Raw genomic sequence first — 12,280 nt, 5'->3', positions numbered from 1 at the left:
TGAGCTGAAGAGCTGAGGGACAGTGCCCAGGCCCAGAGTTCAGGCCCCACGACCGGACCCCCCCCCCCCCCAGAAAAAATGTAGCTCCAATTAAGCACAATTTGGAGTAATAATAGCTTAGTTAACTTAGTACTTCAAGGCTTAGGTTTTTTTTTTCAATTTCGAAGAACTTTAAATATTTACAAAACAACACATGAGAAAATATAATGAGCCCCCCTCTACCTCTTATACACTTTCATCAATTGTCAACTCATTTCTGATATTTACTGCCTCTCCTCTCTGCCCCCTTCCTTCCTCCCATTATTTAGAAATAAATTCTAACCATCATACCTTTCACCTATATTATAGAATGTGTCTCTAAAACCCCCAGAAATCTCTTTAAAAACATATCCACAATATCATTATAATAAAAATTAACATTAATTTACTAATATAAAATGCCAATGTACTGTTCCAATTTCTTTGTGGATTTTATCTCACTTTCCCGTCAGTCTGTTTTTGTTTAAGAGTGAAATAACTTTCAGGAAATCCCTACTGTCTAGATTCATCTGACTATATCTCTTGGTGTTATGTAATGAGTCTATGTTCTGCATTACTGTAGAAGCTGATAGCATTCAAGTTCAATTTGTTCTGCAATTCTATTTCACAAACATTGAGGTAGACTTCCACCAGAGGGCATAGTTTTTTTTTTGTTGTTGTTTTTGTTTTTCTTTAGGTATGCAGCTATTGATGAATGATTTCTACACTGCTTAGTGAATGGTTGCAAAACAGTGATATTCTAACCCTATCCATGCTTCTTCTTGTACTGGGTTTTAAGTGTTTCTTAGAAAAAAAATTTTCCCGTCAACTATTTTGTTACTTTATGGTGTAATTTGAATAAGGTGGCTAGGAAAAAAGTACTTAATTTTTTTTCTTACCATAGAGTTCAAAAATAACTTGCTTAACATCAAAAAGTAACAAATAAATTTTAAAATTTATTTTGAATTTGTGTGAATACATTTTATATTTCAAAATTCACTGATGTAATAGTCACTGATATTGAAAATTTTACATCTTTGACCAGTGATAGCCTATTCAAGTTGCTACTGAACCCTTTTGACATGACCCTATTGTCTTTGAAGAGTCCTCTGGTATGGCAAAAACTACAGACTCATTTTGCATTTCCTAATCCAGACTTGGAATTAACCACAGTAGTTCTCAGAGTGGCCTAGAGACCCCTGGGAGTCCTGTGATTTTTTTTTTTAAATTGGGTCTGTGAAGTCAAGTTTTTAAAATGACAATACTAGGGTGATCTTTTCTCCTTACAATGCTTATGGAATACCAGGCACTGGTGGCTCACACATGTAATCCTAGCTACTCAAGAGGCTGACATCTGAGGATTATGATCAGAAGCCATCCTGGGCAGAAAAGTCCCAGTGAGAATCTTATCTCCAATTAACCACTCAAAAACTGGAAATGGTGCTGTGGCTCAATTGGTAAAGTGCAAGCCTTGAGAATAAAGAGGCTCAGGGACAGTGCCACGGCCCTGAGTTCAAGAACCACAATGGACAAAAAATAAAAATGATTACAAATGTACAATGAGTTTTTCAAGGGCTACTACCATGTATAACATTATCGATAAATACCAAAGCAGTTATAAGAATTCTGCTGTCATTTACTAATGCAAATATTAAGGTATTTACAAATGTAAAACAAATTGCTTAGGAATAAAACTAGCTTCACAAAATAATTTTATTAATAGGTATATTGGTATTTTAAATGTTTTAATTTCTAATGCAGTAAACATTAATAGATAGAACCCACAACACAAGCACTCTCTGGAGTCTTCAACAATTTAAGTGTTTAAAGAGCTCTTTGGAGCAATATATTTGATATTTGGCTATCTGAAAAAGCTTGGTTCCTTTCAATGAAAAGCAGCATTTTAGAGATAAAAATCTAGGAACTAGAGATACTCTGTTACAGGATTGGTCATTTTTTAGGACATTACCAAAAGGCAAAACCGAGAAGAACCATACATACATATATACATACATACATACATAAATACATACATACATGCATATTGAAATATAAAATTGTCATGAGCTCATGTTGACTCATCCTATTCAGAATTCATGATTACAGGGTTTGTAAACTCATAATTTACTTAAGTATCTTTTTCTCAAACCAAAAATACCAGTTAAGGACTTGGGGCTAGGGACTGGGAAGGTGGCTCAGTGGTAGAGCGCTTGCCTTGCATGCCTGAGGCCCTGGGTTCAATTCCTCAGCACCACATAAGCAAAAAGAAAGAAGGAAAGAAAGAAAAAAGCCGGAAGTGGTGCTGTGGCTCAAGTGGTAGAGCGCTAGGCTTGAGCTGAAGAGCTGAGGGACAGTGCCCAGGCCCAGAGTTCAGGCCCCACGACCAGACTCCCCTCTCCCCCCAAAAAAGATTTGGGACTATGGCTCAGTGGCAGAGTCCTTGTCTAGTGTACTTGATGTCCCCAGTTCAACCCCCAGCACCATGAAAAAACAAGATAATACAAAATGTAGATCTTCACAAAATGATCACAAAAATTTATTTTCAGGCTAAGATGGGCAATGCCACAACCACCCCAACCACTACCAACAATAATTACTTCAGGTAGGTTATGGTTATTGTTTGTAGTTACTTTGTTTTTAGGTTGATTTTTTTCAACAACTGCTCAGATGGTTTAAAAGGGTTTTTTGTTTGAAGTTTTTTTTTAATTGCACATCTTTGATATTATGCTACCAAGTCGATCAGTTCCATCCCGGTGTTTTTACTTTTGAGCTTTAAAGATTGCACTTTTCGAGTTTAATTTTGTTTGAAGATTATGTGAAGTAATTTGGTTCTAATGTCAAATTTATGAGATAAGTCCTACTCAGAAGAATCTGAAGTCTATTTCTGTCCAATTCCTGTCCCCTTCCTTCTCCATATAAGTAGCATTGTTCTAAAACTCCATTGTTTACATTTCCACTGCTTTACAAAAAATTCAGCAAGTATATTTCTGTGTGTGTGTGGGGGGGAGCATTACAAGTAACTTTCTCTTTTGTGGATAAAAGATAACAATGTACATTTCTTTCCACTTAGTTTTTTCCCTTCCACTGAACACATTTTAGAGATCACAACTGTTTACACAGATATTACTTTTTACAACTGCAGTAGCACCCCATTGCTTTATTGCACTGTGCTTAACTAGTCCTCATTGAATAACTTTTGGAGTAATCTCCAGTATTTTCTATTACATGCTGCAGTGAATCATATTGCAGTGAATCATGCTGCAGTGAATATTCGCGTATATTCTTTCATGTTCTTATCACCATACCTTTGGGATATTCTCACAGGTGGGATTGCTGGATCGGAGTAACCCTAAGAAATGTTCCCAGGTATTAATCCACATATTCCTTCTGCTGTACAGATGGAAGGACTCACTGAGATAGTGGCTCGGGATTTCCTTGCCAGTTACTAATAGGGCTGGGAGTTGAACTTGGGTAGTTAACAGTCCAGATCATGAAGAGAGGAATTCCAGGTGGAGGGGGGTGATCACACACAAAAAGGATTTTGCAGTTGGACACCACATTCACCAAAACACAGACCCCTCTCCAACTCGGCTTCCAGGACTCACAAATTCTTTTTTTTTTGTTGTTCTTAATACATACTTTTTATTGTAAAGAGGGGTTACAGACGGGTTACAGTTACCTGAGCAAGGTAAGAGTCCTATCGAGCATCGTTACACCCTCCTTCATTTTCCCCTACACTCACACTCTTCCCTACCACTTTCCCCTAATCCCATCACTGAGGAGCCCGGCCCCGCCCTCCTCCGCCCGAGTCCTTTCAAATCAGGTGGGAGGGGCGAGTGGCGAGCACCTGCGCATGCCCAGACGCTGCCGTCCTGGCCAGCAGTTGGGCATCCCGGCGCTACGTCACAACCGCGCGCCGTTCCCAAGCGTCCCCGCAAGGTCGCTCCGCGCGGGGCCGAGGGTGACCGGTCCGTGGTTCCGGGGTGCTGCTGCGTCCTTGTTGCTTTGCCTCCTCCCCGGACCCCTCTCCCCCGCAACAGCATGACGGGGTACACCCCGGATGAGAAGCTGCGGCTGCAGCAGCTGCGGGAGCTCAGAAGGCAATGGCTGAAGGACCAGGAGCTGAGTCCCCGGGAGCCCGTGCTGCCCCCGCAGAAGGGGTGGCCCATGGAGGAGTTCTGGAAGAACTTCGTGCGGAACGGGTCCATCTGGAGGAGGATGGTGAGTTGAGGGGCCTCCTGGCACCCCAGCACCCCCCCCCTCCCCGCGGCCCGTGTCGTTGCTCCGGGGAGAGTCGGTTTGGGAGAGGCCGGGCTTGATCGAGGACGCTGGCTTGTCCTCTGGAGGCCCGCGCCCACCCCGGGAGGCCTCGAGCACGTCCGGCTGCGCACCTTGCCCCGTTGCCGGCCAGGCCTGATGGAGGAGGACGCAGTTGATAGGTTCTGCTTGTCTGCCTCTTCCCTCAGAATAGCAGGCAAGAGTTCGCTACAGTTGAAACCTCTTGATCTTAGAATTTAGACTGCAAGCTTCTCGCTGGCACATATCCTCTTTTCATCACATAAAAGGACGAGGTAACTAGGTATCGCTCAGGGAGTCAAGCTCTTTAAAGCTACCTCTCTAAACCATCACTATCTGCTTTTCACATATTGCTTCCATAAAATAAAATTGCATTTCTGGACTTTGCTAGGTGGACAAGTCAGCTATCAGAGACCCAATGTTGGACTCAAGTGGCAGAGTGTTAGCCTAGCCAGGTGCAGGGTCCTGAGTTCAAACCCTAGCATTGTTCCTCCAAAACAAAAAAGCCTCACTAGTCAAAGACTGGTCTTGGGCACAAGTGACAGGGTGCTACTAGCCTAAGTCTGGCTTTTATTTTTCATAATTCTGTGTATTTCCTTGGTCTGTTAAATTATATCAATTATGAATGATGAATACTGTGTTACAATTGCTTCCAGTTACCCACAGCATTGGCGAATAATAGTAATAAATACCATGCTGTGTGAGTCCTGGTGGGTCACATCTGTAATCCTAGCTAGTCTGTAATCCCAGCCCCTCAGGAGGCTAAGCTCTGAGGATCACGGTTCGTGAGACCCTTCCTCAATTAATCACACAGAAATCCAAAGTAGTGCTGTGGCTCAAGTGGTAGAGTGCTAGCTTTTAGCAAAAGGAGCTCAGGGACAGCACCCAGGCCCAGGGCCCAAGCCCCAGCACCAAGAAAAAAGAAAAAGAAAAAAAACTATCGTGATGCTCTTGCTGTGCACATGCCTAGTACTCTAAAGACTTTATATACATTATTCCTATATGATAGAAACTGTTTCCTATCCTCAAATGTGAGGAAACTGAAGACTACCAAAATTCAATGATTTACCCATAGTCACAGCCAGGGATTGAAGGAGTTCATGTTGAAATGCACATGTTTTCTTCTCTCCTCCTGTTGATTTTGGCAATCACTGGTTGAAAAGTTGATCTCTTACCTGTCAGCCTGGGGCTTGAAAGCAGTAGGCAACCATTTCTTGAATTCCATCTTAACTTTGAGTGAATTTATATTCTGTAATCATATCTGTTGCAATACTGCTACATAGCCTGAAAGGCAGGCTATATGTGTGTTTCAGTCAAATGAGTTGCCATGGAAAAAATTTCATTTTCCATTGTTTTGTTTTTCTGTTTGGAAATAGTGTGGCAGAAAGCAATCCAAAGTGAGTTTGGAATACCCTTACCTTAGTATGTAAAGCATTCTTTTAGCAATGTGTGCTCAAGGATGTCTGCCTTACATTCAAAATTGGGTATTAAAGTTGATAAATTAGTTGATAAATTATTACCTTAAAAATTCTGTAGTTTTGATAACTCTTGTTAAATCCATTAAAATTTTTATTTATGATATGTCTAACAAAATTAAAATATGGATATCTTTAGAGACCTTATTCTTCAAAAAAGTATTGATAAGTGCCTTATTATTATATAGTCTTGCAAAATGCTGCTTGTCCTAAGCCTTGTTTTAGATGCTGTAGATATCTCCTGACAGACCCTACAGTGAGTAAAAATATTTGTTTGGATAAGGTTCACTATAAAATACACGGAAATATTTTTTATTTAGAGATTTGTAGAGTAATCGATATTATTCCATTGATGGTTGAGTTTTTGTACCACATACATAAAAAATGGATTCTCTGCTTATTTGTTTTGCATATATTTTTCCACAGGTCTACAGCACATACCATAACACTGTGTTTGCTGTTACTCGTATACTTATACCTGCCTGGATTATTCATTATTACATCAAATATCATGTGTCTGTAAGTATGTTCTAAGTATGAGCTTATTTTAAATATAATTCAAAACAATTTCCTATATGGGTATACCGTATCTGTAGTTTATGGAGAAAAACTGCCACATATAAGCTAATTTCAAAGTACTTTGAGTCTCTTTATGTAAAAATAATGAAACTTACATATTCATGGTTAAGTATGTAAGTAAGTATGGTTTTCCATAATATTCTTTTGTTTATAACTTGAGCTGCATTTCCTCATAGAAATAGTATTTGAGTAATCAGAATGTAACTGACCAAAAAAAAAAAAAAGAAAGAAAAAGAATATAACTGACCTAGTGTGAATATCAGAATCCTGAGGAGGAAGGGGAAAAATACTTTCTGCTCCTTTTTTGGAGCACAGTTCTAATATAAGATAAAATTCAAAATTAAGACAAAGGTTATCTTTTTCATCATCTTATTTCTCTTTCCTTCATTTTTGCCTGGTTTTTCATACTTTAAAATTCAGCATGTCCAAAAACTTGAACTCTCCTACTGACAGCTCTTGCATGGGCTGATCAATGGAGCCAATGTCCATATCTTAAAAGCTAGGGAGAGCACAGTGTGGTACATGGTGTTGGATCCCAGACAGGTTGAAAAGAGCATATAGTTTCTGGAATAGCATGGAAAGAAGCAGTGGGCTGCCCTGAGTGGAGTATTAAAACATGGAGTGAGGGCTGTTAGATACTGAGCAGATTGTAGGGAAGGTGAGCACACCTGTATGGGGAGCAGTGGTGACAGCAAGCTGGTATAGCTACTGGAGCCTGGGCAGAAGGATGGTGATGATAGAGATGTACATTTTGGTGACAGTTGAGGTTATAAATGTTGGGGAATAGTGGTAATGATAGGAGATTTATTACATATAAGGAGATGTAATAAATAAGCATATAATGATAATAATAAAAGAACCTCAAATTCTCACTGCTGGAGAAGGGAGTTAGGTATAGAATAGGGAGAAAACCCTTGTGGTGCTGAAACAGAATTATAAGTATTGATATGAACTCAAGGTTTTCACTCTATATTCAGAGATAGATATAGAAATGTGAATGTAAATGTGAATGTGTGTTTATATATTTTCCATCTCTGTCCACTCAGAAGGCCTGGGAACAGTGCTACATTTTAGATATTAGGACACAAAGCAACCAGTATAGAAGACTAGGTACCTAACCTCAAGCAATGTATATAGTATTTGAGATAGATTTTATTTGGTTGAGAATTTTTTTTTTTTTTGGGTCCGGTTGTGAGGCCTGAACTCTGGGCCTGGGGTGCTGTCCCTCAGCTCTTCAGCTCAAGGCTAGAGCTCTACCACTTGAGCCACAGCGCCACTTCTGGCTTTTTTCTTTTTGCTCATGTGGTGCTGAGGAATTGAACCAGGGCCTCATGCATGCAAGGCAAGCGCTCTACCACTGAGCCACCTTCCCAGCCCCTTGGTTGAGAATAGAGAGAAGAAAAGTTATCCCAATTATCAGGAAAGATAGGGAGTGAATAATGATTGTACCCAAGACAGAGATAATTGGGATGGAAATTATGTCAGCTCAGTTGGCTGAGACTAATTTAAGGAAGGTCTTGAAAATTAGGCAGAAGACTGTATTCAATCGTCATTGGGAATTCCATTGTAAAAGGGCAGAGTTACTTGATGAATGTGAGGGAAATGTAGAAAAACACTGCTATCCAGGGTGAACTTTCTGACAGCAGTTCAGCTGGAGGCCAGTTTTCAGTGAAGGTGAGGATGAAGCAGCAGGGAAGAAAAAGGAGAGGTGAAGCCAGAAGACATTTTTAAAGGGAGGAACAGTTGGTTAAGTTGAGGATAAAATCCAAGTGCCCCTTCACTTCCTTAGGACTATACAGCTTCTAGCTTTGGGATTTATAATTAGGGTATTCAGGAGGGGAGGTTTGGTGGTGATCTCGAGGAAATAAGTTTGTTGGCCTAGCAGTTTCTAGAGTTCAAGTGGATATGGCCTGTCTTCAGTGTTAAGATCATGAGTTAGGGGCTAGTAGAATTTTTTTTTCCTTGAAATTTACATCTGTGTTCTGGCCTTATAAATCAAATATGTTTTTCTCAACTAATTCATGGGGCTGACAATTTAGATCTCTAAGGAATAGATTAGTAATTGATGGGTTTTAAAATCTTTGTATATTAATCTATATGTACAGTAGCCATTTCTAATCATTTACATGTTATTTTTTTCCTTCACTGTTTTAGCACATAAGACCCTATAAAGAAAATATTATTGCCAATGGAAGTTTTTATGTTGTTTTGTGCTGGTACTGGTGCTTGAACTCAGGACCTTAAGCACTAACTATACTTTCTTGTGTTCAGCTAGTGCTCTCAGTGAAAAAAAAAATAACATCCAAGTGTGTTTTTCATATGCACAAAAAACTGCTCATAGTTATCTGGAAATAAGTTAATATTTGATTTATTTGATTTTTTTGTCGGTTGTGGGGCCTGAACTCTGGGCCTGGGCATGGTCCCTCAGCTCTTCAGCTCAAGACTAGCGCTCTATCACTTGAGCCACAGCGCCACTTCTGGCCTTTTCTGCTTATGTGGTGCTGAGGAATTGAACACAGGGTCTCATGCATGCAAGGCAAGCGCTCTACCACTGAGCTACCTTCCCAGCCCCTAATGTATTTATTTAAAATTTTAAAACCTCTTATTTCTTTAAATTCAGTTTTCAAATTCTGTTACATTCTTGTTAATGTTTTAAGCTACATTAATACATTTTCGTTTATTTATTAAATGGTATAGGGATTTTGAACTCAGGCATCTGTACTTGCTAGGCAAACGTGCTATCATTTGAGCCATGCCCATGGCACTTCTTGTTTTTCAGATAGACTCTTGTGCTTTTTTTTTGCCTGGGCCAGCATTGGACTGCAATCCCACCTATGGCTGGCTTGTTTCTGAGATGGATCTTGCAGATTTTTTGCCCTAGGTGGCCTTGAACTATTATCCTCCCATCTCAGTCACTAGTATAGCTGGGATCCACAGGTATTTTCTGGTATAAAGACTGGTATTTTTTTTCATTATTCATAGGGCAAATTTGTAACTCTAGGAAGCAAATATTTTGAACATAAAATCAGAAGCCTAAGTCCATTATACATATAATTAGAATCTTAAACTTAACCCATTAGACCCTCAAATAGCTGGATTATTTTTATATATTACAAACCTTCAAAACAAAACAAAACATTTGGATTGTCCCAGTGTTTTCACAATTTTTAAAAAGTTGGCATTTGTTCATACTGCTAGATTTACTTTATTATATCTAGAACTAACTTGTTCTAGGATGGGAGGGATACTTTCAGAAGCAGGTTTAACAAGCTGCATTTGCTGGGGTGATAACTCAGGGTATTAAGGTTGCCTATATGAAGGAGTCTCACTTCCAGGTAATTTTCCTTAAGCAGAGGCAGACGTATAGCTGTGTTAGTTGAGGTCCCAAGGCCAGTGCTTTACCTTATTTCTATTTGGATGAGTAGGAGCCTGCATCTTTAATAAGACTGCAGCCAGTTTGCTTCAGCTCACTTCTCTGCTATCTAATTGAATTCTGCATTTCCCTGAAAACATTTTGATGTTTTGCCTTTGGGCACAGTTCTTATAAAGACATTTTAATGTCCCCATGTATTTTAAGTATTTTTTATATATAACTCTATTTATTGAAGTTATTTATTTAGTATCTCCTGTGTGAAAGGCACTTTACAAATAGGGATACAGCAATGAACAATGCAGATTGTGTCATTGCCCTCATGAAATATTTGTTCCAGTCATAGAGACTGGTAATAGACTCATGAAAAAAGTTTATCATGTCATAGGAAGCGATCAGGTTTGTAATAAATGAATTAAGAGGGGCTTGGGGGGGTGGGGGGAGGCTGGGAAGGGATGTGAAGGGTAAACAAAGGAGGAGGCTGCAATGCTTGGTAAGAAATGTATGCATTATCCTGCCCATGTAATTGTAACCCCTCTGTACAATATGTTCACAAATAGAATAAAATAAAATAAAATAAAAAAAGAATTAAGAGGGGCAGAGGATTAGAGAATGGCAGGGACTGCTGTTTTAGTTTGGCCTCTTCTAATTTGGCCTTTCCAAGGAAGTGATATTTGAATAGGAACACAGATGAAATGAAGCAGATATCTAAGAGACTCTAAGAGACTACTTCATTCATGTGGAGGTATTTGTGAGTACAAAGGCCCTGAGGCACAGCAGGCTCACTGTCAGGACCTAGTGGCTACTATGGCTATAGGTACAGTAAAGGAGGGAGAGAGAATAATCAGACAAGTAAGCCCAGAGCCAGATCATGTGGTGTTTTTGAAACCACAGCATGGACTTTTCCCTTTTGCTTTAGACATAATATGAGAAATGATATATCTTAAAAGGGTATGCTTGAATTGTAGCAGACACAGGTGAAAGCAAGGAAGCCAATAGGCGTTGCTGGGCACCCTCAACAGAATCTGCTAAGGAATCAAGGTTAGGGCCTTTGCACAGAGAGTAAGAGAATATGGGAACAGCAATTGGGGCTGAGGAAGTTTGTGGTGGACTTGTTTGAGTGTGAGATGTCTCCTGAGAGCTAACTAGAGATGTTGAATGAACAGTTGCAGGTGTGAATATGGAATTCTGTGAAAGCTCAAGGTTTAGGTTACAATTTGGGATAGAATCTTTTATTTTCATAAGAAATTCTAACATTATACCTAACAACTATTTTTATTACAGACAAGGCCATATGCCATTGTTGAAAAGAAGCCCAGAATATTCCCAGTAAGTCTCAAAACTGATTTTTTTGTATATTACTGTTCTTCCATCTCCAACTGATAATTATTAGACTAAAATGTTTTTTTCTTCATGCTGTTTAGTTTATATACCCGTTTTATATATTAGGGATGGGTATGAGGAGGTAACAACTACAGGTGAAATTGAGGCGTGGATATGTTAATGTTCAGCTTTGTGCTGACCTTGTTGATGTTACAATGAGTTCTAATACAAAATACCCAGGGCACAAGCCTGACGCCTGAGCATGGTAGCAGCAGCCACATTTCTGTTACGTCATTCTTCTGTGGCTTTATGTCTCTTTATATTTAAAATATATTAATGTATGTTTTAAGTTTTATTCTTGGAATATGTAAGCCCTAATAATTCAAAATGAGGTCTTCATTAATACTGCTCAGGCAATTTATGTGTGTATATATACATATATATCTGTTTTGGGTTTATTTTTTGGCCTGTACTGGGGTTTGAACTTTTGCCACTTGAGTCTCATCTGTACCTTAGCTTTTTGCTGATTTATTGGAGATAGTCCTACAGACTTTCCTGCCCAGGCTGGCTTCAAACCACCCTCTGGATCTCAAGCTTCCAGCTTTTTGGTGATTAATTAGAAAGAAGTGAACCTCAATCTTCAGATCTCAGTTTCCTGAGTAGCTAGGATTACAGATGTGAGCCATAAGTACCTGGCTCAGTTGAAATTTTGATGAACTGTTGGTGGGATTATTGTTTAATACAATAATATGTATTTCTAGTCACAGATAATGAGACACCTTGGTTTTCTGTCCTTCCTGGTTCCTACTTTGTCCAGATGGTTTGTTGATGGTTTGTTGTTATCAACCTATGCCATAGCTGAGTAGGTATTAGGAACTTTATTAGGGGTGTATAGCCTTCAAAGTTTGTCTCCTTGAGTTGGGCACTGTTGGTTCATGCCTGTAATCCTAAACACTCAGGTGGCTGAGATCTGAGGATTACAGTTTAAAGCCAGCCCAGGCAGGAAAGCCTGTAAGACTATTTTTTTGGTGCCAGTCCTGGGGCTTGAACTCAGGGCCTTTGCACTGGCCCTGAGCTTTTCTGTTCAAGCCTTATGCTCTACCACTTTGAGCCACAGTTCCACTTCCCATATGCTGTTGGTTGATTGGAGAAAGCCTCCATAGACTTTCCTGCCTAGGCTAGCTTTGAACTATGATCTTCTGATCTCTCAGCCTCCTTC

At 39.5% G+C, this 12,280-nt stretch overlaps 1 protein-coding gene across 2 annotated transcripts in view; it reads left to right on the top strand.

Moving 5' to 3' along the window:
* The window catches only part of Ndufb6 (NADH:ubiquinone oxidoreductase subunit B6), a 45,247-nt gene that overhangs the window by 30,717 nt on the left and 2,250 nt on the right, over window positions 1–12,280 (top strand). Inside the window, exons 2-6 of one of the 2 annotated variants that reach the window (XM_070008545.1) lie at window positions 2,565–2,620; window positions 3,343–3,384; window positions 3,672–4,239; window positions 6,216–6,308; window positions 11,023–11,067. In XM_070008545.1, the coding sequence (XP_069864646.1) occupies window positions 2,565–2,620; window positions 3,343–3,384; window positions 3,672–4,239; window positions 6,216–6,308; window positions 11,023–11,067 (804 nt within the window). The remainder of the gene's footprint in view (window positions 1–2,564; window positions 2,621–3,342; window positions 3,385–3,671; window positions 4,240–6,215; window positions 6,309–11,022; window positions 11,068–12,280) is intronic. The other variant, XM_070008555.1, reaches the window with a different exon arrangement.

Source organism: Dipodomys merriami, unplaced genomic scaffold, assembly GCF_024711535.1.
Source record: "Dipodomys merriami isolate MVZ:Mamm:240054 unplaced genomic scaffold, mDipMer1.0.p SCAF_11, whole genome shotgun sequence".
NCBI classification, from domain to species: domain Eukaryota; kingdom Metazoa; phylum Chordata; class Mammalia; order Rodentia; family Heteromyidae; genus Dipodomys; species Dipodomys merriami.
Note: the sequence above shows the minus strand (reverse complement) of the source record. Positions and strands in the feature narration are given on the sequence as shown.